This window comes from Cheilinus undulatus, linkage group 22 (assembly GCF_018320785.1).
Source record: "Cheilinus undulatus linkage group 22, ASM1832078v1, whole genome shotgun sequence".
Lineage (NCBI taxonomy): Eukaryota > Metazoa > Chordata > Actinopteri > Labriformes > Labridae > Cheilinus > Cheilinus undulatus.
Genome location: NC_054886.1, coordinates 21,782,068 through 21,806,212, shown reverse-complemented (window position 1 = coordinate 21,806,212; position 24,145 = coordinate 21,782,068). Strand labels below are relative to the sequence as shown.

At 41.5% G+C, this 24,145-nt stretch overlaps 1 protein-coding gene across 3 annotated transcripts in view; it reads right to left on the bottom strand.

Moving 5' to 3' along the window:
* LOC121504231 (nuclear factor 1 B-type-like) overlaps nucleotides 1-24,145 on the bottom strand; it is a 74,670-nt gene that overhangs the window by 15,189 nt on the left and 35,336 nt on the right. For all 3 annotated transcript variants that reach the window (XM_041778919.1, XM_041778918.1, XM_041778920.1), the window contains exons 3-9: nucleotides 16,699-16,755; nucleotides 14,890-14,958; nucleotides 9,649-9,769; nucleotides 7,103-7,224; nucleotides 4,040-4,171; nucleotides 3,716-3,900; nucleotides 1,578-1,716 (exon numbers count right to left, since the gene is read on the bottom strand). In XM_041778919.1, coding sequence (XP_041634853.1) covers nucleotides 1,578-1,716; nucleotides 3,716-3,900; nucleotides 4,040-4,171; nucleotides 7,103-7,224; nucleotides 9,649-9,769; nucleotides 14,890-14,958; nucleotides 16,699-16,755 — 825 coding nt within the window. The remainder of the gene's footprint in view (nucleotides 1-1,577; nucleotides 1,717-3,715; nucleotides 3,901-4,039; nucleotides 4,172-7,102; nucleotides 7,225-9,648; nucleotides 9,770-14,889; nucleotides 14,959-16,698; nucleotides 16,756-24,145) is intronic.

Sequence of the window (24,145 nt, the reverse complement as noted above, 5' to 3'; positions counted from 1 at the left end):
GTTCAACAGATGACGTCAGGACCATTGCCTTTACAAAAGGAGGATGCAGTCTTGGTGACATCACGCTTTGGTTTCTGAAGAGGCACTATGAAGGTGGTTGCTAAAGTGGAAATGCAGCTAACTTTTGATCAAATACAGAGTCGGCAAAGAGGTTGGAAATAAGGTAAGCTTCCTGGTAAACTACTACAATGGACCACCTGTAAATAAAATCAGACACTCCTTGAATTATGTATGTATGAATATCTCTGACTTTATATAAGCAACACATGTTTGAAACTAAACCACCCATTGTGCAGTGTCTGCAAACAAAGAATATAGCTAGTCAGATGAAAAAAAATGTACCAGGCTGTCAGGTAAAAACCCTAGGTATTTCAAAATTTAGTTTATCATCTTAATTTTGTCCCTGTTTTAGGTTTTGTCTCACTATATCTTAATTTTAGGATTGCCTTTTAGTAGTTTATCCTCTTAACATAACTTTACCAAGCTCTCTTTTTGTGCTTTACACTTATTTTTATACAGTTTTATTGAGCTATATGTTGTTTTGGTTCTTATGTTAGCATCCTCTCAATCTGTTTTTATTTCATTTACTGTCACTTCGTTTTAAGATTCTAGCCTAACCTCCAGTGTTTCCTCATTCTTAATTTTAAAATAGTGTTTCCTTGGTATGCACATTCCTGTTTGTAAGGAATTCATTATATATGGCATAGTTGCCAATGTTGTATATGGACTACAGATTGGGGAAGAGGGAGGGGGAATAAGGGGGGTGGAGGGTAGTGGGTTAGGGATGGAGGGTTGAACTCATGTATTTGTCTTTTAATTTTCTGTTGCGTGTAAAGCACTTTGTGCTACATTTCAATGCATAAAAAGTGCTATACAAATAAAGTTTGATTGATTGACTGATTGATATACCATGTCAAAAATATACTGATAATACACAAAAACTTGTGCAGGCGTAGGTGCACACCAGTAAATGACAGTTTCATCTCTATAAAAATGTAAAGAAGAATTTGAAATATTTTATCCGAGGCATTTAATATACATAGTAAATAACAGAGGGCCCAATACTGAACCATGTGGTGCTCCATTGTGAATTTGTTGTTCCTCTGATAAACATGTTTTATTTCTGCAGTGAGAGGTGACATTTAAACATGGGTGTTTAAGAGGGTTTCTGTGTTTCAGGAGCAAGCCTCAAGTGGACACTAGAGGAACCACAGTTTTTGCATCTGCTTCATTCTTCAACAGGGGCCATCTGCTTGGTTAACATACAGTGTGATCACAAAGCCTAATGCAGCAGGCTGTAAACTTCCAACGAGACTGTACAAAGATTTAATACTGTTGTTAAGTCCACTGTTAAGTTACAATCCAAGCAATTGTTTCTTAATATTATTTCCAGTTTAAATAGCTAGAGCGTTCACAGTATCTGCAACATCTATACACTTACACACCCTAATGCAGGGAACTAAAAGTTAGATACACACAAAAATTCAAAATAAAAGTATAAAAATTCTGGATATTTAGCAGCAGGTTGCCTGGTGTTTGGTGAAGTTATCTGTGCTGAACATTTGGGAAGGACTCACCTTCTGTGGATGTGGTGATAGGCTTGGTGTCAGGCATGGAAAGCGTGACGGGTCGCACAGCGCCGTGGTGTGGGGAAGGAGCCAGCACTGGGGTGAAGTGGCCTGGGACCTTTCCTACTACCTGACCACTGCTGTTAGGCTGCAGGTGGAGCACAGCACAACCACAACAAATTGATTGATTAATAAATAAATTAAAAATACAAAATAACTTAAAAGATTGGTGTTTCAGCCCATATTTAAGGGATGGTGATGCCTTGCTGTGGTTTAGGACCTAGCTTTTTTCCCCATGGCTGTTTACTGTAGCAACAGAGTCCTATCTTTATTTTGGGGGACTTAACTCATCTAAAATGTTCTTTTTCCCTTCACAGACCAATAAAATAAAATCAACAACAAAAGGTGACTGGAAGGCTCCCTCCTACATTTAATGCTCTGCGTGAAGAAAAGATTTCAGTGCTTTAAGTCGCTGTATTGTCACAGTTATTACTAAAAACTCTGGGGGGCAGGAGCAACAATAGCTCCTCTGTCACTGACGATGGATTTCCTACATGATTTTACACAATGATTTTAATGGCGGCCATAAATGGAATTTAGGAGGACTCGGGCGTGAAAAGGCTGAGAGAGCCTCAGACTGACCTGTTACAATGGTGTGAATGCACGAGTATAGAGAGCGAGGCAGAGGGACTATATATATAGAGAAAGAAATAAAGGAAGCTAGTGGGAGCTACTCTTTCAGACTGCTGGAGACTGTCTGGGGCGTTCATTTCAGGGCCGCCCCAAGTTCAAAACTCAAACAGGCCTTTTTGGAAAAGAATTGTGTCCACAGGGTTCCCTCCCATGTGAATAGAATGTTTAATTAGAGTGTAATATAATCTGCGTTAAAGCAAGCATAAAAACATTCTGGCACTCGTCCATGGGATTATAAGCGCTGTGTTATTTGCCGAACACCCCTCTCCCCCTCCATTCTCCCTCCTCCCCCCAAGCGGTCTTCTAGTGCTCTCGCTTCCCTACCGGACCCACCTCGCCAACAGCTCCCCCTCCTCTTTTCGTTCTCCAGCACCCCAGCAGAGGGCCAGTTAATTCTGCACAAGAGCCGGGCCCCGGCAACGGCAAATATTTACAACCTTTATCATTCCCCGCGGTTTTTCTCTGGAGTAACAGCCAGCCCCCCTTCCAACCCACCCTCCACCAACCCCAACCCGCTCCCTGCTCTGGAGTTGGAGCCGTCTACGAGGCTTTTGTTTACAGTGAGAACAGCGGGGATATAAAACTCACATAAATATCACACTGCTCTCTCATCTATAGAGACGCCTGCACTCGCTCTCTCCGACACACTGGCCGTAGTGTGTACCCAGAAAGTATAAAAGCTCTTAGCTGTTTGATTTACAACAATGTCTCGATACAGTTTTGTGTGTCATGTGTGACTGCAATTGCGATGGTTTGGTTGACTTTTTATGGAGGCTTTAAGTTGTTTTCTTTAAGAGCTTCTACAAGTATAAGGCTGTGACTGCACTGTAACCTTCACCATGAGTATTATATCAGACAGAAAAAACACACTTCTCTATGTCACATGAAGTGCTCTATAAAGTTCAGTCTGGAGCTGCCTCAATAATAAAAAGTGGTTTAATTCAACCATGATTCCATTCACTGTATATTACACTAATTAATTCATCAACTCCTTATGATGGCTCATATAATTATCGACTTTCCTACAACTATTTTTATGCCCAAGCATACAGTAGTGCTTATCTAAAAGATGTGTTCATTCAAAGGTATCCTGGCTATAATTATTTAAATTGTGGTATGCTTAAGGGCTTTAAATGTCTATTTTGGGGTTTTGTCACATTATACTTACTTCAAACTTGATAAACCAATAAAATTCAGAGAATTAAAGAGGAGAATGTATTTCCTTACTTGCAAATGCACTTGCGAATTCACCCATGAGGCAGTAATGAAATAATAACACATGCATGCTATTTATCTTATCTGTAATCTGAAGGTCAGATGGGATAACATCAGATAACAAAGAACTACTCCAGGCCATGAAAGTCCTGCCAAACCAGCCGCTGACTCTTGGCTGACAAACCGACTGCTTTAAAGCATGAAAAAATAAATAAATAAAAGAAAAGAGAGATACCGACCTGGCTGCTCTGTGGGCTGGACGGGTCGTACGACGGCACATAGCTCTTGAGGGGATCCGCGGGGTTGAGGTGGGGAGGGTAGCGGATGGTGGTGTGCGAGAAGTAAGGTGACGGTGCCGGGGGCAAGATGGCAGAGGCGGAGAACTGCAGGGGCGAGTGTGGAGGGGGGCTCCTTGTTGATATAACTACGAGAGAGACGGAGAGAAGAGATAAAGAGATCATCATTGATTGGAGATGGCTAATTAACTATCTGCATAGATTTTTCAACTGTGTTCAGGAGGAAAAAGTCGATTGCATCTGATGGTTGGATTCAGCGCCACTCACCACTGTGTCCTACACCTGTTAGGCCCGGGTGGTGAGGCTGGGGGAAAGTGCTGAGTCGTGGTGAGGAGTCCTGCGGAGATGTAGGGCTGAACAACGGCTTCTCTGGCTTCTTCATGGTAGGAGAGGACATGTCTGCTTGGAGGAAAATCACATAAAAGAACACACAAAGAGAAATGCTTGAAGTCAGAATAATTTCAGATGCTGCTTTTTCTTTCCTTGCGAATAAAACCCCCTGAAAACTTAACTTTTTATAGAACTAGACTTGTGTTGCTGACAGTTACTCATAAAACTTCCCCTACAGCTTCTACTAAAGCTCCCATTTCTCATGAATGAAAGGAATTAGGTGCCAAAAATGAAATATGTTTGAAATCAAGCAGAATATGATCTGCCCAGGATTAGTATTACCAAGGGTCTCATGTCTTTGGCAAAAGCTGCAGTCAAGGGAGAACGTTCGATGTCAATAACAGACTTTGCAAAGGGTCAAAATCACTTGTAATCTCTGGGATCATTACAAATCACTGGACATCCCCAAGAAACATGAATCCTGTGAAAAATGTGGCTTTTGTCATGTCTGAGAGAGACAATTAAATCCAGTGAACTGATGTACAGTTGTAAAGCAGCCGGTCGCTCAAACAGGATTTAAGAATTTTAAAACCCCTCACGCAATCTTAAATAGAACATTACACTATAGCATCTGCTCACTTGGGCATTACATGGTGTCTGACAAGCTCCTGTAATTCCCCATGAATAATCCAAAAGGCTCGGCAGAAGAACTTGTTTTGTTGAAAAATTTGTGTAGTTCTATAAACTGGAAGTATGTGCGCAAACTCTACAAGTCGCTCATTATTGCTGCTCTACACTTTCATGAGCAATGTTCTGCTGTCACGGATGTGCGGTTTTCAATTTTCCGTGGTGAGACACAGTGTCTGAAGGGAACGTGATAACAAATAGATGCGAGGAGCAATGGCCTATGTCTGCTTGTGCTTCTTCTATGAACATCCATCAAGTGCTTTTCTGGTCCGACACAGATTTGTGGGGTTTATAACTTTCAAATCATCCATCTCATTGCCTGAAATAATGTTATATAAACCCATTTTGAGGCATTTTTATAATATTGACTGTCCTACTTTCTGAAGGAAGGATGCCCAGGAGTCACAGGAAGAATCACTCAGCTCAGAGCGACAAAGGTGGCTGGAATTCAGGGGGATTTCCCACTCTGAGGTTGCAAGAGGATACAAGCTTAAGTGCTTTCATTTTCATGTCAGAGGGAGAAATACCTTTGGGAAGATTGATATCACTGCTTAGTGATTTCATGTAAGAACAGGACGTTTCTGTGGTGGAGGTATAGGCTATTTTCTTCTTATTATTAATTAAATACATTAGAGAATCCAGTGCACTGCTTTGGGAAATCACACTAGTCAATTAATTAAAGAATTAAACACATTCATTATAAAGCGTTTTGCATAATGACATGTTAGTAAATGTTGTACTGAGATGGTGAATATGTACGCACATATTCCTCTATGGGGTGAGGTTTAGTCAAATAATAACCATATGCAAGAAATGACCACTTGGCACTTGGTGGGCCTCATATGGGTTTAATATCTCCCCACTTCTCATTTATTCTCTCCTGACAGAATAATGGCTGTCTTTGGAGAGTTTCCTACCCACTGCTTTCCCTTTCTCCTCGCCCCAAAGTGTCTAAGTTTACGCAGAGACGTACTCCAAAGCCTTGTGCAAAGGGACAGGCTGAAATTTCATGCAGCCACAGTGGGCTGTGGTTGAATCCCACCACTGCTGTATCTCTGGTGTTTTCCTCCTTCAGCCTCCCTACATACGATTATATAGAAATAAAGAGGCTGCATGGAAATGGAGTTCAAATAAAAGACCACAGCATTCGTTGCTTATTTCTAATCATTTAATCTGTTGCAGTCTTAACAAAATGTTTCCTCACATCTTTGTCTGAGGCGGTGTGGGCAGCAGAGTGTGGAAAGAAGTCAGCAGAGAGCGAGAATGATCCGGAAACACGGGACAGTGAGGCCTTAATTAAAAGGTTGACGGGCTCTGCTCTGCACCAGGAGACAACGTAATGAGACATGCAAGTGTCCCGTGAGGATCTTGCTTCTCTCTTGCACAGAAGCATACAATCCAGACCTTTTCTTTTTTCCTGTATCCAATAAGCTCTACGTATGAGCTCATTAGGTGAGCTTTACTTCTTAATTCCCTTCTTAAGTAGTCATGTACCTTAAAGTTGGCACATGATCATGAAAACTGTGCACATAGGGCATTTCTCTCAAGTTCAGCCAAGATGTATAGGCTGATTTCCCGATGAGGAATCATGTGACATGTTAGCCCTGCAGGTCTAAGATCTCTCTATGAGGTTTGTAAACAGGGTTTCTCCAAAGCAGCCTCTGACAAGACATTAGTAAAGAAAATGACACACTGAATCTTTTGAAATCTCACAACTTGCACTTGACTGAAGTAAAGAGAGTGTTTGACAGTTTCTCTGTTCTAGAAGTAAGCAGAGAGTCGTTATTCTTTAGACACTAAGCTGTGAATTACAGCTGGAACATTTTGTCCTCATAACGGATGCACTCTGGAATCTAACATTTCCTTTGTGTAAGCGACAGGTGCGAGAGAATTTACATTCAGAAAGCAGTTCATGGCTTTAAACATTTATATGAGTGGCAATGCCTGGGGCTATCTCTGTCATGGTATGTATTTTAAGAGGGTTGAACAGGTTCATGTGCAGGGAAACCAGATGCAGTTCATCCGCAACGAAACGCACTGATGTACAGTAGCTAATGACAAGGCTGAGAGTTAGACAGAGTTCAGCTGCTGTTAAAAACAATGTGAGTGGTGCACTTTGATCAGATCTATTTGCAAGGGGATGAAATGAGTAACCTCCTTTCCTTCATTAAAATCTGTCAGCACTGTCGAGCGGTGTAGAGCAGACTGTGTGACTTTACGAATGCGGAGGGTGTTACTGAAAAAGTGCATCCATGCCTGACTAACCCTCCAGTGGGTAAATAAAGGTGGTCAAATAAGAACAAGAAAAATCACCTCCGTCTCTGTCGTGCCAGTTTGCCCGTGTGCTGGCTGGTGAGCTAGGAGACGAGTAGAAGTCAGGTCCTGTCGGGCTGGTGTCCATGTTCTCCTCCATGTTGACAGTTTTGGGCCTTTTGCTTTGGAAAATGGAGAAATTAAGAACTAATTATAGCCACTGTTTTGTCGTTAAGATTAGCATCTACACAAGCTAGGGCAGGTAGAGGGGATGTTTAGCATGGAATCAGTTGTATTATGCAATGCTGAAGGTAAAATTATAGTTACATTTTGTGAAATTCACACATTTACTTTCTTTTGACGCATTAGAATATAAAACAAAAGCCACTCTTATTTCTACATGCTGAATATGAAGCCAGGGCTAGGAAAGACAAGGCCCCTTTAAGCCTTTCTTGACCATTTTTGCAGCACACCATTTTTTTGTCTCTTTAAATCAATTTTTGCCACATTTTGCAAATGTTTTTCCACTTTAAACCCATTTGGGTTTTGCCCCTTTGCCACTTTTTAACTGCTTTTCACATTTTCTTTCCACCCATTGTTGCCCCTCTCTTCAAACTGTTTTGCCACTTTTGCCACTTTTATTCCATTTTTATAACTTATAAAGTGCTTTTCACAATTTTTTTCCTGTCCATTACTGCCCCTTGTTTTGTCTTTTTTGCCAATTTTTTGCTGCTGCTATCCCATTTTCCACTTTTAGTTCATTTTTGCCATTTTGTAACCACTATTTTAGCCATATTGCTCAACTTGAGACCCATTTTAGCAAAATTTTCTTTGTTCACTGCTAGCTACTGATTAAAGTGCACATTTTTGCTAAGGTCTCAGAAAATTCCTTCCTTCATTTTGTTCCAAAATATCTCCACAAATCTGCCTGCATTTTTCCTTTAGATCAGGAGTCAGGAGTTTTTGGACAACTTTGGCACACACTTGTCATGTTCAAATTTTCATGCACTGTTTCTTTATCATTGGAGAGAGACCATTTCTGCTATCACTGAGTCGGTGATCATTTTGAAGGATTTGTTCAAATTGTTGAATGTTTTCCGAAGGACGTTCATTGTATCGGACATCCTCTCTGCCGTCACAAAATCTTTTGTGCCATTCTAACACACGTGCATGTGACATGCAGTGTTCCCCATACACTTCAGTTAATGTAAGCAAAGATTCAGCTGCTGTTTTGTTCAAGTTCACCAGCAATTTCGAGTTAATTGCTCATTGCATTGCTCAACTTTTAAGCTAATCACTTCCCAATGCTTTAGCAAAACGTGCCCTTCAGTCAGTAGCTAGCAGTGAACCAATGACGTCACTTATTGGAATCTTACAGTAGTCATGCGTGAATACCCAACCTTTAATATTTAACAAATTACTATTATTATATTACTAGTAAATCAATGAGAGGAAGAATATGGCGCTTTCATGATCATTTTTATTTATTTTATTTTATTCAGGTGCAAAGAGAAATTAATTTAACGCTATCAACATAGGAGCAAATAACTTTCTAGCTGCTTTTTCAAAGCAGTGAATAAGATAGTCACTTGTTAATATATTTCAAATGCATAGTTATTTTTCTTACAAATACGTTTAGTGATGCACTTAAAACGTGTTACAGAGACAATTAAATCCATTATATCTACTAACCCAGGAAATCTGACATTAGGTTTAATACTTTTAAAGACCTTTTTTTAACTCTAATAGTAAGACAAAAATTTGCCAAAAGAAAATGCCCTTAGTCACTGTTGTAGGCAAATTAAGCATCCTTGAATCATTTTCAGATTAGACTATGAGAAAAAAAAGAATCTACTACCATAAATTAGCTGCATACAAGGTCAAAAAGTTGTAACACAACAATCTAGAAGTACCTGTTTACAAGCACTGTGGTTAAAACTAAAAAGTTGAACAGCCTACAAATAAGGTTTAGGAAACAAAGGTGAAACAGCCAATTCAAGCTACTTTTAGTTTTAAACTCACTTTACTGTTGCAGTTAATCAGCCATAGTTCATATAATTTAGTTTTATTGATTTTAATAATCCATCTCCATCAGGCTGGGCAGAATTTTAGGTCATTTCTGGCAGATTTTGTAAAAAAAAAATCCCATGTGTGATAAATATGAATAGTAAAACAGCAGCAATACTAGCCTAAATAATACATAGCTTGATGCGTTTTATTTTCATAGACTAGGCTATAAAAATAACATAAAAACTAAATATGTAAGACCTGCATTTCAGATGTTAAAAATCCTTAATTTTGGCTGAATTGATTGATCAACTTTTAATACTTTTTAAGACCCCATGGACACCCTATAATCTCTTTCAAAAAAAAAAACAAAAACACTAGTAATCAAAGATTGTAAGAGAGATGTTTCTATTTTCATAGCAGATTTTGTCCTAATTTTTATTATTTATTGGTATATGAAAGTGAGGCAAAGAGAATGAAACGGAGGGCTGTATGTGGCGCCCAAGCTGCCAGTTGCCCACCCCTGATATAACTAATATAGAGTCAGTATTACGCTGTTTTAACAGAAGAAATTAATCAAAAAAGTTTTTGTCACCAACCTGCCAGGAGGGGAGGACAGGGAACGATGCAGCCCTACGCCAGAGTTCAGGTCGTGATAGTAGGGTTGGCTGGGCATGTCGGCCATGGAGAAGTTTACCGGTGCACCGTGGGTGATGGGCACTGCAGAGGACAGGGAGAAAACAAAGAGAGACAGTTAAACTGTAATCACTGCTAAGGAGGACTTCAGTGTCAGCAGTGTTGTCAGGCCAAGTACTTTAGTCTTCCCTCAGCCTTGCATCTGGAGACGGACAATTAATTGCACGATAGCTTGACTGACTCTTATTGACGCTTTGTGTTTAGAGGCGCTCTGTATCAAATTAAGCACTCCCTTTTCACTGGCAGGTTAACTGTCTGACCATCTCAGGCATTTTTGCTGAGCTCTCAACAAACTAGTGCTTCCCACAGTGGCAGCAGGTAAGCACGTTTTTACAGGCCAGTTTACTGTAGTGGGTGCAGATAAAATGTCTGTTTACATCTATATTAATTGATTCTGTCATTGAAGACAAATCAAATTTTTACTAATATGTAAACACAGAGCATTAAAACATGGCAATATTTTCTTTGTGTTTTTTTTTTAAAGGTGGCTACATTCATAACAGCAGGATGAGAGCAGCATCCCTAAACAAAAACAATTAAGACAGACTTCATTTTTCCACCCCCAGCATCTCATCTCAAAGTGATATAAGGTAAAAGGTTTTGTTTTTCTCGCTAAGGTCAAGGTGAGGTACATTGTTTCAAGGGAGGTTAGGTCACTGTTTACAGAACAAAAGGAGTTCACCACCCATCCTCACTCTCTCCCCCTTTCTCTTCTCTGTCTCTCTCCCGTCAGTGTGTGGCCCGTGAGGCAGCCTGCAGCTCGAGCGGTCGCTCGGTTTGGAGTCGATGAGAGGATGGAGTGTGTGGCGCCGTCTGTTGTGGTCTGAGGTTCACCACTGGCACGATCCCTCCGCCAGCCTCCGCCCTGGCAGCTCGCTGTGGCGCTGGCAGCTGCCCCTACCCGCTGCTACCCACACCGAGCTGTCTGTGGAGGAATGCATCCGGCCTGAGGACGCTGAATACAACACCATTGTTTTTTTTTTTTTTTTTTTTCATTCATGGCTGAGGATACCCCCGACCATGTCTCTCTGTGCTGGGTTCTCTCTTTTTCTTTTCTTGGCTCAGAGCAATAGTTGTGATGCCGCTTGGCTGCCCAGCCAGTCATCTAATTTAATAATCTGGGCTTTGACTTTTAAGCTTAAAAAGCAGCCAGTGAGACAATGATGCTGTTAATCAGTGCGTCTTCCAGCAGATTACTCCCTCTTACTGTACAAGGGGGGAACTGGAAGTGTACTTTTAGATCAGCAGTTATATTTGCCCGCGCATGCCCACATTTTCTGTTGACAAAATATTTTTTACACTTGCTGCTGAGGCTCCTGTTGCATTAATGAGAGTCCTCGCCGAAAAGCTGGGTTGCAAGTCAGCCTTGAACTCCACAGCGCCCTTTGATGGACTTCAAAGAATGTCTCAACGGCCTGGAGAGTTGGGAGAGAAGCTCGATGACGGACGAGCGGCTGCTTAGATATCTTCCCGGGGAGTGACCGGCTGAGTGAGTGACAATTCCTGTGTGTCCGTCGACCTTTTTAAAATTCCAGCTCGACTTCAGGCGGCTTTAGTGAAACAGGGCTCGGTCACATGAGAGCAAACACGCCGGCGCAACGGCCATCTGGTCAGGGGGCAAATTAAACACTAAACAAAAACACGGGCTTTCAGAGGAGATTCAGTCTGTGAGCAAAAGAAGAAGGGCTCCTGCCTCAAGAAACATGAGAACCACCAGACTATTAATCATGCTCCTATATCAGAACACTTTAATACAATTGGTAAGACAAATTAAGCTCTATTTTAATCAAATTTGAGTACCAACCCAAACCATCACCAAAAAGGTTAGGAGCATTTTTGATGATTTTGAGGGTTTCAAAATACAAAGCCTGATGTAGCTGGATTAAAATCCATTATTTCAGAACCTTAAGTGATTTTATTCAGTTATTATCACATATTTATTGATTTTAGATGACTCACAATAACAGGCAAAAGCACTGCCCATGAATACCAACTTTTCAAGATGCAGTTATGATTGTTTTAAATGTAAATTGTCTATTTTCTAATAAAGACATTAGACATGTGTCGGTTGTTTTTATTGACAAATCAAATGGTTTGTAAAAAGGTAGAAAATAGTAAAAAAGAGCCTAAAATGGCATCTTCAAATTAGTTATTGTACACAAACTGTCCAAAACACAAGCAAGAGCTGTCATTGTTGAATTTTATGCTTTAATATTACTGACATACCAGCATGTTTTCAGATTTGCATCAGTATAGATTCTTTTATAATAGTAAAAGTAGTAATAAAATTTTAAAAAGAAAAAAAAATAGGGATGCACCTTGTTAGATTTTTGATGATATCCTATATGCCAATATTCAAATACATTCTAGCCAAAAATAATATGTAAACATACTTCAACACTCCACAAAATTATTCATACATTATATAAACAATATTCACAGCTAATAAAGACCAGTATTTACATCTTATTTATGGGTCATAAATATCAGTACATTTCCATACATGCCAGTGATAACTAAAATCTGCCAATACTGATAGCATACTCATAACAAATGCCATAGAATATAGTATCTGTCTATTGCTTTTATCACTTTTTGTCTATGCTGTGCTGACGGTTGTTTGTTTTACTATTGGTCTATGGTACATAATAATGCAAATTATTCTTTAATAAAGTAATAACTCAACAACACTAATGCAAAATCTATTTAGAGGTCTGTTTTATTACATCTGAATCACTGTTTTCATTAGCTGTGGAATGGATTGCCCATATGCCAGTTTAATCTGATACTGGCTGCATAAAAATTTAACTCCATTTGTGAGATCAAACTTAGAAAACAGTTCTGTACTGGGGGATATCCTCCATCTATCCTGCTGGTTTACATTTAGGTAGTGGAGCATGATGGCACTAAGCTAGGAAAAACACACAACCAGCATTCTAGGCCTGAATAAATAAAAATATTACCAGTTACTTTAACAAACTAGTATTTCTGGACCGGGTATGAAAGGTGGTTTAACTGTTTTTTCAAATACACATCCATTATGGGTAAAAGGACTTCAGCTTGTGTAGCACTTTTTTAGTTGTCCTACTACTCAAAGTAACACTGCAGGGCACACCCACCACTCACGTTCATTCAATCCACATTCACACACTGATGGTGAAGGCTGCCATGTATAGTAGCCATTAGAGATGCCGAAAAAACTGATTCACATCAAAATTGCATTTATTACTTTCTACGATTCTGAATTGATTCAATATTTTCAGGAATCAATATTCTAAACATACTTGATCACATCCTGGGTCTATTTTCAACAGCAGACCAGCTGATTTCCTCCGTGTGCCGTTTCCATCACAGATACAGCAGGAGGATGTGTGGCTCTTTAAGCAGAGCTGTTAGCATTAGCAGCGCTAGCTCTTAGTGTTGGTAATGTTTACATTGCTGTGTCTGCCTGACCTATGTACTGCTTGTCTGTGGAGCCATGAGTCACTCCACCTGTCCTGTTTCTCCAAAATAAAGTTTTAAGACTCACTGTGGATTCTATAATCCCAGGTAAGAGGAAGCCTGACCCGACCTGTTGGCTAAGTGTGTTAATCTAAAGTAATGTAGCCTACATCAGGAACAGCTCATAGCCTGAGTTCACATCAGACACCTTCTACTAAGAATAAGTAGAATATCAGCCAACAACTGCTGCCCAGCACAGACAATAAAAATAGCAGGATCTGTCATCTATTTAAGGTTAAAGACCGGTGTTATGGGTGAATAAGTGACTGTGTTAACTGGTGACTATACAAATGTGTCTGAGTTGGTAACAGATATCAAAGGTTTTAAGTGCCACTTTGTTTAGTTTTTCTTTGATCTTATTTCTTCAAAGCTGATATTACACATAATAGAAAATGTTTAAACAATATCTCAACTATGACAACTACTGACATGGTCACCAGTTAACACGGTCACTTGTTAAAACACAACACCTGCTCTCCTACAGCATTATCAACAGTAAAGACTTTAAATTAATGATAGTTTTTTCTACTGATGAGTTTCTGACAAATAATTTTTCCTGCTTCAGCCCACACATTTTTATCATATTTCAAAAAAATGCAATTTTAGCACGAATTACTGTTCCCTTTTTTATTATTGTTATTCACTGATAAAAAAACAACTACAAATGTGCTATAAAAGCATTATCTTGAGCACATTTGATTTAGCTTTTTAGGTCAAACAATAATGTACAGCCTTTTAGTGTTCAGCAGACTAAAGCAGATGCTGAAATTATCACCTACATATTAGAAAATAGGGAATCAGTCTCCAGAATCTTACATCAGTTGGTCAAAAGTTTTTGTGGTCAACTCTAAAAAATTTTATTGGTACTGATTTGGTTTTAAGTTCCTCTGAATCTTGCTGCAATTGATTGTTTTGTCGTCAACTGAAAAAACTGCAACAAGTAATAAGACTTATCTGTCGTCAACTGGCGTATACTGGAATATACAGACAGCTCAGGTATGTCTCTTTTAAACACAGGTTGTTGTGGGTGACTGTAGTCTTCGGGCACCACAGGCTCGTTCCAAAGCTACAGCTCAGAGGCAGCGCAGGTAAACGGCGCCTCGGGGTGCCAAGCAGTCAGAGTCTGAAGGACTCCTGAACAACCGTCAACGGCCTTGTGGAGGGCAGACATGTCTATACAGATGCTCATGTTGAGTGTTCTCTTTGTGCAGAGAAAAAAACTGGCTGAACTAGATTCACTACACTACAGTTCTGAGGAGGATTTCAGATATCAACAGAGGCTGGGGTTCTCTGAAAAGCTGCAAGTTCAAGGAATCAGTTGTTTAGTTAATGTGGAGATAAATCAATGTGCATTTGAGGACAGATTTAAAGCCTCTACACACCCGACATGTTTCAGTGATGTTAACCTGATGACTCTTCTCATGGTTGTGTGAGCATGTATACACTGTGATTGATTGACATTTTCCTGACTCTCATATTAACTAGGTTGCACCTGTTAGGGCAGGGAAACTTATACCTTCAACATTCTTGTAAGCAGGAGGACTTTGGTGTCCTCATTTGATTCCTAGCATAGTGTCACCCAGCTTCAGAGAGGGAGTCTAATCAATGATCTAAAAAGGTGAATATGACAGATGTGCACTTACTTCTGGACACTCGCACCAGCTCTGTAACACTGAAGACTCCTGATTTGATGAAGCTGTCTTCCAAGTAGACTGTGGACACAGAGACATATATGGTGATCATTCTTTTTAGTCAATGTATTTAGAATGAAATCAAGAAAAACATTATCTAAAGCAGCCAAATGGAAACAAAGACAATATATTGTTTCTGTCCAAAACCCATAAACAGAATCCAAATGTTATTTTTAAGGTTCTCACTCAATTCTGTATGTGCTTTTATTAAAATATGCTATATCTTGAAGACACTACGATTATTAAAAAACACAGGGACAGGAAGATGGGATTGTTCATATTCCCCTCAGAGATGTAGGCTTGTTAACAGATGGAAATTGGATAAATAAGAGTGGTTTTGTGTCATTTTTATCAGGCAATGTTATTGTTTGTCCTCCTGTTATTGAGGTTATCTTGATTTATTTTCTTTTTTACGAGCTGTGAAATTTGAAAATGATTGCATGATTTAAAAAAAAAAACACCTATTTCAGTTAAAGGATAAAGCATTGAATGTTTCTGAGCAGTGCAGCAGAGTGACAGGACAGGTGTATGAGGAGGAAGGAGTGACTTGAACTCCTGCTGCGAGTGAAACCACTGAGACAGTGCTGAGCCTCAGGCGCTGGTCGTTTGATTAAACACGTAAGCAAACTGCAATACAAGTCAATAATGGCTCTGTCAATATTGCTAAGATACATTACAACAATAGGACATATCCAGGTTAAAGACTCATGACTGTGGTGTTTAAACTTCTAAAAAGTAGTGTTTTCATTTGAAATAAACTTCAAATTCATTGTAAATTGTTACAACACATTCAGAATTTTCTGGGGGTGCTGAACAAATGACAGTTGTTTTGTTTATTTTGTATTTACTATGTCCTGTATCATCTACATCTCAGCAACAGTAATCAGAGGTTGTCAGTCAAGTAAAACAGCCAGACAAGTTATTGACACCCAAATGACTCCGGCTCAGCTTTGATGCCATGCCAGCAGCACTCGGTCTGTGCCAGACAGATAGGCGGGTGGCTCGATTGGCACCTACAAAGCCCTAATGCCTCAAGTGAGCCAACGGCTTTTGCGGGGAACCGTGCTGCTGCTGAGGGCCTGCGAGGCCTGAGTCATTGGCTCACTAGTATGTTTTCCTTGGCACCTGTATCGGCAGAACCTGCTCTTGAGGTAGAAAACTAATTATACTTCTCAAACTATTTTCATTCCAGCATTGTGACGACACAACACAGGTCAGTCCAGGGAACAACAGCGCTGTCGGAGAATAATCTCTCCATGACACAGGCAGGTACCAGCCAAAGTTTAAAAACATTTCACTCCTGATCTGTAGTTGCTCTCTGATTTCTTTCTCTGTGTTTGCGTTAACATTGGAGGGATGACATTAAATTTTAATGATCCAATTAAATTTTATTTCCACTTGGAACTAAGTTAAAAGTTTTGGCCCCAGCAGGTGGATGTCATACTGAGGTCAGAAATAACTTAAACTTTCAACTAATAAGCAACTGTTTCAGTCTGATTCATCCCTCCTTCTTTAAGCAGTTCAATTAGCTTTTTAACAAAGCTGGAAATCCTGTGTTTGTATTGTCTCATGTTTTGGTTTAATAGCCTCTGGACAAAAGATAACAGCTTTTACCTGAAAGTCACTGAGTTCACAGCAGATCAGCACTATTTAAACTAGGTAAGTTATGGTGTATACAGGCTGCTATGTGCAGGGCAAGCTGCACAGAACAATAGAGTGATGACAGGAGGGAGGAGGGACGATGACTGGTACTGTACATACCTGGAAGAGGGTTCTTGCCTGGCTCATTGTTACTGGGACTTCCTGACTGCTGTGAGTCTGCAAACACAGAGAGGAGAGGAGGGAGGAGGGGGTTACAACATGCCATCTTACTGAAACAAAGTGTTCTTGTCAGGATTGATTATTTTCAGCAAAGATAACTAAGTTGCTGGGTCAAAGGGCTGCATCCACTTCCTTGTAGAGAAAATTAAGCACCTTCTTGTATGTTAGAGGTTGTCTAACATCATCTGACTACCATAAAGTCACTGTTAAACTTGATGAATAAATGAGTAAATACTCCTGTAAAGGCAGCAAGTCTTCCTGGACTCTTCTCTTATCTTCAAGTCAAGAAGAGCTTACCCACTGAAGATTAAACATGACAGTTTTGTTTGAACAGCATTATCAGCAAAGGGAGGGAAAACGCAAGAAAAAAATCCAGTCTGACACAGGATAGCCTAAAAGTTTAGTACCGGCAGACTGGGTAATTTTTCAAAGGAGCTGTATGAGTGTAAAGGGGGGATACAGAATGTGTTCGGTCCTGCTGTGCGAGGTACTAGCACAGGACAAAACGCAGAGAGAAGACAAGAGGGGCGGGGAAATACAAGGAAACATGTGTGGAATTCTTTCCACCGGCTACAGAGCGCTGGGGTTGGTATGAGATGGCCCAGACTGACGTCTTTTAGCTTGATGACTCGTTGGGAGGGGAACCAATCAGTCTACAAGAGTTCCCGCTCCTGGTCACCGACAAGCACAGAGAAATATTTTTATACAAAAGTTCTTAAAAATCAAAATTAACAGTATCAACTGATGTCAGATCTAAATAGGCAGAAAAACAATTCATTAAAGCACACTGGAGTAACACTGGGCTAATACCGTGCCAAACAGCGACCAGCAGCGTCTAAGTGGACCCCCGTAATGTTTCAAACTGGCCCAAACCGACAAATGCCCGAGCCAGAGAGGGCCCCAATGAGAACCAGCAGGGAGATTATTATCTACGCTTTTACACGAGAGAGCTGAGACAAGAAGCCGGAGACAGTGAACTCAGATACCCTCGCCTTGCAACAACACTCCTTTTCCTGCTGCAGCTCTCATGAGCTGTGTTACAGAGGCAGAGAGGGAGAGAGAAGGGGGGTAGGTGGACTAGAAGGAGGAAAAAAAAAGTTGAAAGATTTATCCTTTTCTTGTTCTCTCTCCGTGTCTCTCTCTCTCGTTCCCCCTCTCCTAAATTTGACTATTAAACGGCGCTGCAAAAACAGAATGTTCTTGGCCAAGGCTCAACAATGACAAAGTAGGGAGGGAACAGGACCATACGTTGAGGAGTAGAAAAGATATCCCTGTGCGCTCAGACCCCCAAAAATCATACGCACAAGTTGGGTTCTTAGAATGGATTTCTGCTCTGCTTTCTAAAATCTTAAACATAAGCCTGACTTATGTTTTCTCATCATGAAGTCCTACAGGTATTAAGGGATCTGTGCTAAATCGCTCCTGTGCACATGCAAAAGAAGATGAGCAGAAAGGACTAAAAATAATTTATTTCTTAATTTCATCTGCCTGTGTCTTAAATCTGGCATAAATGACTGACATACTGTATGCCTGGACCGCAAGATATCATCCTGAAACAGCTTGTCTGGACAATTTAAACTCCAAAAAACTAAACTGATGGTGATAAAAAAGAGACAGGCAGCAGATTTTTTAATTTGACAAGCTTAAACAAACAAATGAAAAGATTTGCCTGCAGTAAATGACTTGTAAAACTGATAAATTACCAATATTGCAGTATATTAAGTTTCTGCTTGCCAATGCAATACTGTAATCTATATTAAATTGCAAGCTACACACTTGTGAACAACATGTTCAAGCCATTGCCTGACCTCAGCAAAATGCAAAGTTTCCTTTGCCTTCATCCACTGAGCAATGAGCCCCCTAAGTTGCCCCACACTCGCACACACATACTGCATACACACTCGCAGTGTGTAAAAGCCTTGTGTGTGGGTGGAGTTTGCGGATTTGGCACAGCACATGTCCATAAAGTGATTGCAGGGAACTCAGTGGCCTTGTCTCCCTGTCTCCTCCTGCCCCCTATAGTGCCACTTTCAGAGTCATCCATCAGTCTAGTTACGACTGCCAACTCCACACTCGCCCCCCAAGAACTGCTGAGAGGGAAGGAACCAGGCGAGAGGAGGGAGAAAAGGGCACAGGAGGGTATAGAGGAGGTAAATGCTGGAAAAGGAGGCGGAAGGGAGGAAAGAAGCGAGGGGTTGGAGGTGAGTGAGGTCTTACGATTCGTTTCGAATGTATCACAGTTAGTGTTTTTGTTCCCTTCTTCGAGGCCTGAACAGGCAACCATGACAAAAAGAGCAGATGGTTGTGGCAATTAGAGATCCCAGGCAGCATCTTCCAGCATGAGGCCCCACTGTAGCACCAGGAGAGACCACCTGGATGACTCAAGGTGGGATGGAAGCATATGGCGCATCTGCCAGGCCTGCACTGGAGCAGGAAACACCTCCCCCTGTTGCATTACATTTTACCTCTGACCCAAGAAGGGCAGTCTCGTGCTCCTTCGCCTTCTTTCAGGCTGATTATGTTGTTTAGAGCAGTGCTTGCACATTTGGCAGGTCGTGAATGTGCTGATTATACCTACTAAGCACTTATTATACGTCTAATCACCTTTGTCACTCAACAGGTATTTATATAAAGCCACAGTTTAAAGTGTTGAAAAAAGGTATTTCTGGATGCAAACGCAGATAAATTGGCTGTTACTTTGAAAAGGTATTTTGCCAACATTAAGTAACAAAGTGGAATATTAGGAGAGAGGAGGCCTGGTATCTGTATCTAAAAGGTGTCCTGTGCAGAAGCCCGGCCAATCCGATAGTCTTCAAATAAACAGTAGTGAAACCTGTAAATAAACAGTTGCGGTTGAGGAGGCTGGGCTTTGCCCTGGGAGCTTGGCAGGGCTCGATCACAGGCCCAGACACCACACACACACCCTCAAACACACACACATACACATAAACACTGCTGCACACACGGCCCTTTTCCAAAAACAACATTTCTTGGCACTCTCCGTCCTGGCCACTTGTTTAAATAAACAAACCGGTTCATGTTAGAAGGGAAAAAACAGAAATACGTATGATTCAGATTATCTACTGTTACTCAGCAAAAAAAAAGCAAGAGGAAAAAGCAGCAAAAGGGGCTTGTGGGTATTTTGGATGTGTCCATGAGTTCTTACACCTTCTTGTCCGGTGGGATACTTATCATACCACTGTAACGATTAGGGCAATTAGGGGTAATGGCAACAGAAATCTGGCTCTGCAAGAAAGTTTCTCAGTGCTTGTGAGGTTTCTCCACGCCCAAGTGTGTTACTCGCCTGGATTTTATAATCACTAAAACACTCGCACACACATGCGCTCCCAACCCACCCGCTCATTTTTTGGCATGGTACCCACTCTGTTCCCACTAAATCGCAGAACACACATGCACATGCACACACTGTGTGGATTAAATTAGCCACATAGTTTGGGAAACTTTCTTTTTTTTGACAGCGGCAGTGCACGTTCCTCGCCCGCAAACACTTGCAGACACGTACAGATATCCTCCACAAAAAAAAGTGCGCACGCGCAACACGCACACCCTGCAGATGCATACCGCTGTCGACATTTCAGGAGGAGAAGCCTGTCTGGCAGCCATTTTATGCCGAGCGGGGTTCTGTGCACATGTATAGCACTCTGGCTGCCAGAGGCATGGGTCCCGAGCCAAGACGCATTTCAGCAGCCTGGGGAGGCGAGGGGAGGGGAGTGTGGAGGAGAGGTGGAGAGGGGTGGACTCCCGAAGAAGTAGGGAAACAGAGAGGGAGAGGGGCAGAAAATATCGACCTAATTATGGAGCAGCTCCGATGCGTAATGTTTCGACAATACAGCTGCTCCTGAGTAAATATTTGATGTGGCCGTGCAGACTTTCTGCTCAGTGTCCTCCTGCCTTTTCTTTCCTGTTCCGCTGCAGAAGGCTTCACTTTGTCCTTCCTTGGAAATGCACGACCAAAAATGTGTGCCTGTTTGTATGTGTTGCGCAGGGTCATGCAAGCCTTGACAGTATGCATAAATGACTGTACATAAGACGGCATGGAATGTGTGTACTTTGTCCCATGTCCTCCTCTGCTCCTGGTTTCTATCATTCACAGCTTTGTCTATGACCTCACACTGCTCGGGCTGGCTTCCAGCAGCCGGCAGAACCTGCTCTCCTCTCCAAATCTCTTTCTTTCTTCCCCTCACTATCTGTCTATCGCTCTCCCTGTGCCTGCAACAGTATCCGTCTTCCATTGTATCTTTTCATACCAGACTGTGAGTATATCTACTATTCAGTGAAGATATCGTCTTATCTGCTGATAAGTGCAGACTATATCTTTGGTCAAATTTCTACATTTTCTCGCTTTCTTTTAATGTCTCCATCTGTGTTGGCGCTCTCCCCCCTTTGCCGCCTTTTTTAATGCCCTCTCTCTCTGTTTCTTTCGCTTTGTCTCTCTATCTCTCTCTTCTCTCCCTCCCTCACGCTTTGTTGTCTAAACAAAGTGGCCTTTATCAGGATGAGCCGCAACCCAAACAAGGCAAACAAAAGATATGGGCGAGGAAATCTGCCCCGTAGAAGAGGGAGGATCTTATCATGCCAGCCATTGTGTGCCAGCCTGCCAACTGGCGATGCCCCCCACTGACGACCCCTCGCCACAAACACATACACACGAATTTGGTATCTCTGCCACCCCCAAAAGGAGCGAATGCATGGCGTTTTTCAAAGCGCTGGCACCTGACCTGGAAAAAAAGGGATATTGACACTCAGGATGAAGGGATTTTTTTCCTCTGTTCTGTTCTCTTTCATCACTAAAGGTCTTTGCACAACGAGACTGTTATTTTACATGTTTTTGGTCTGTGATTGGATAGAAAAAATCACTTAAATGTTGCACACTGAGTCTGATGTGTTTATTTTTGTATTCATTGTGAAAATATGTAGGATGCGGCACATGGTTTGGTACTGCGAGAAGTAAAAAAAAGCAGTAAAGATGAATCTGTGGATCTTTCACTCCTTGGATCCATCCATCCTGGCCGAGAGCTTCATACAGCACTAGCTTGTGCTTCATAGCGGTCTGCCAAGTCTGAAAGTTGGGGTCCCTTTCTTACGTGGCTGTGTGTACAAATTTTGGGCTTTATCTGTTATATTCCATGGTTGATATCCACATGATAGACTGGCAAATCACAGTTTTTAAAGTGAGGTTTCTGCGCAACGGAGAGAGAGAGAGTGAGAGGGGAGCAGCAGCCACTACTCGAATAATCTATCACTCATTAAAATGGCTTGGATGGGTGTGAAAAAATGAACCTGGCATCAGGGTGCAAACTTGATTAGCACAACATATGAACAATTCATAATGTGTGCCAATTTCGGATGAAAAGTGTGCAAAGGCCTTTACTATCAGTTTAACCTTTGCACAGGCAGAAATAGACAGTATATTATTCCCTTTACAAACTACGACCATGTTCCCCCATTGGTGCCCTTACACTGTGTGACACTGTAATGATTATCTCATAATTGGAACAAGGCGAGTACTTCTTATTGGCTTAGAGGAGCACCTGGTAATCCAGATAGCTGCCCTATCAAATGACTGCCACTGACGGGGAATGCAGGTACAGTAGGATGAGTTACACACAAACACAGACTCAGGCAAAAAAAGAAGGGCATGGAGAAAGTGAGAGGGGCAAAGTTGAAACGTCTGTGAGAACAATGACATTTTGCCTTCTTTTCTCTGAGCCAGACACCACAGACTTCTTCAATAGAACAGGAGGGGACACGCATACACAGTAGGACTGTCAACGTTTTGAGACTTATGGAATCAAGTGGGATCTCAGCCCAGACAAGAACAATGAGAAGCTGTACAGAGAGTGCGTGTGCTGTATCTCTCTGTGCACGAGTACATCCATCCACGCCATCTCTCTGTGTCAGAGCGTGGATCATCAGTGTGTGCTTGTTTCTAATCGCTGCATATTAATGCTGATGAGGTGCAGGCCTCCTTTCTCCGCGCAGAGTCCCTGTGCCTTCTACTCGGTAAACTCTCACGGCGGTGAAAAGAGGGGAGCATTTTAACCGAGCCGGGAGGACAACAGGCTCCTCATTGAGGTCACCAAACAGTGTGGACGGGGAGGGAGCGCATTCAGTGGCAAGTGGGCCTTAAACAAGGGACTGAAAGGCCTGACGGATCATTAGCCACACCGGCCCGGGAGTGGAGAAGGAAGAACCGGGCGAGTACAAAGGGATAACAGGCACAAAACCAAGGATGCAGATGAGGGTTAACCCATGTAAATTCAACTTCCCCACCTTTTAATTTGTGAAATAAAGTTTACCCACCTTTACACAAACGCACACCTCAAAGGCGTATGCGCAAAAACACTCAAAGCGGCGTCAATTGTGCCTATGTTGACATACATAGGTGCACAAACACACCCTGCTGTGAGCTGATCTGTGCCGTACATGTGCGATGAAGTCAGCGGCCTGGCTGCAGACTAACCACACAACACAACAACACAGTGGCTCATCTGTCCCATGAAAAATGAGCAGGCTGGCCTCCAGTCAGCACACTGCGCCCCACTTAATGTTTCCACCTCCTCCCACTCTCTCTCTGTTTGTCCTTTTTTTCTCACAATGTGGCCTTTCCTTTTGCTTTTTTATTACACTCTTTTTTCTTTTCCTCTTTCTATATCCTTTATTTCCCTTTCTATTCCTGTCACTTTCCTCTCAGCTTGCTGCCCAAACTTTTTATCTCCTTCACTGCACCTGGCAGCTTCTACTGTGTTAAGGACTGATGATAAATCCACTCAGGATTAGGAAAACAATAAGTCAAAGGGATTCAACAAGAAATCAATTGCTAAAAGTTGCTGTAAATACAAAAGTTTAAAACTTTTTCCCACTTTTTATCTTTGTAATTTTAGGATACATGGATTTTTGAATGTCTAGAAGAAAGACTACTAGAGCAAAAATGCATTACAATTACTATAGATATTTGACTTTTGGTTCAATTTTGACAGTTTACCAACAAACAATAATTCCTGGATATAGCACTAAAAGTCATACCCCTTTTTTGAAAGTGTAGTCTCATCATTCATACATTTTCCAGCGTCAAGTCTCGCCTGTGAGAAAAAAGAACTTTGCATCTGCGTTGAAACAATGGGCCCATCAATGGCCAACCTCGGCATCTTTTTGGTATGCACCAAACAAACAATTAGCTTTGTCGCGGCGTAATTGACTGGCAGGACCGGCTGGCATTTACATTCGCCCGCTGTTGCCACCCTGCCATTCGATGGGCTGGCGTGAAAAAAGAATAGGTCCATACGAGGGTGGAAGGTTGGCCACATCTCTGTGGTTCGAAGACACTGCTTTTTTTTCTAAGGTGGCAAACTTCCAAGCAGTAGCT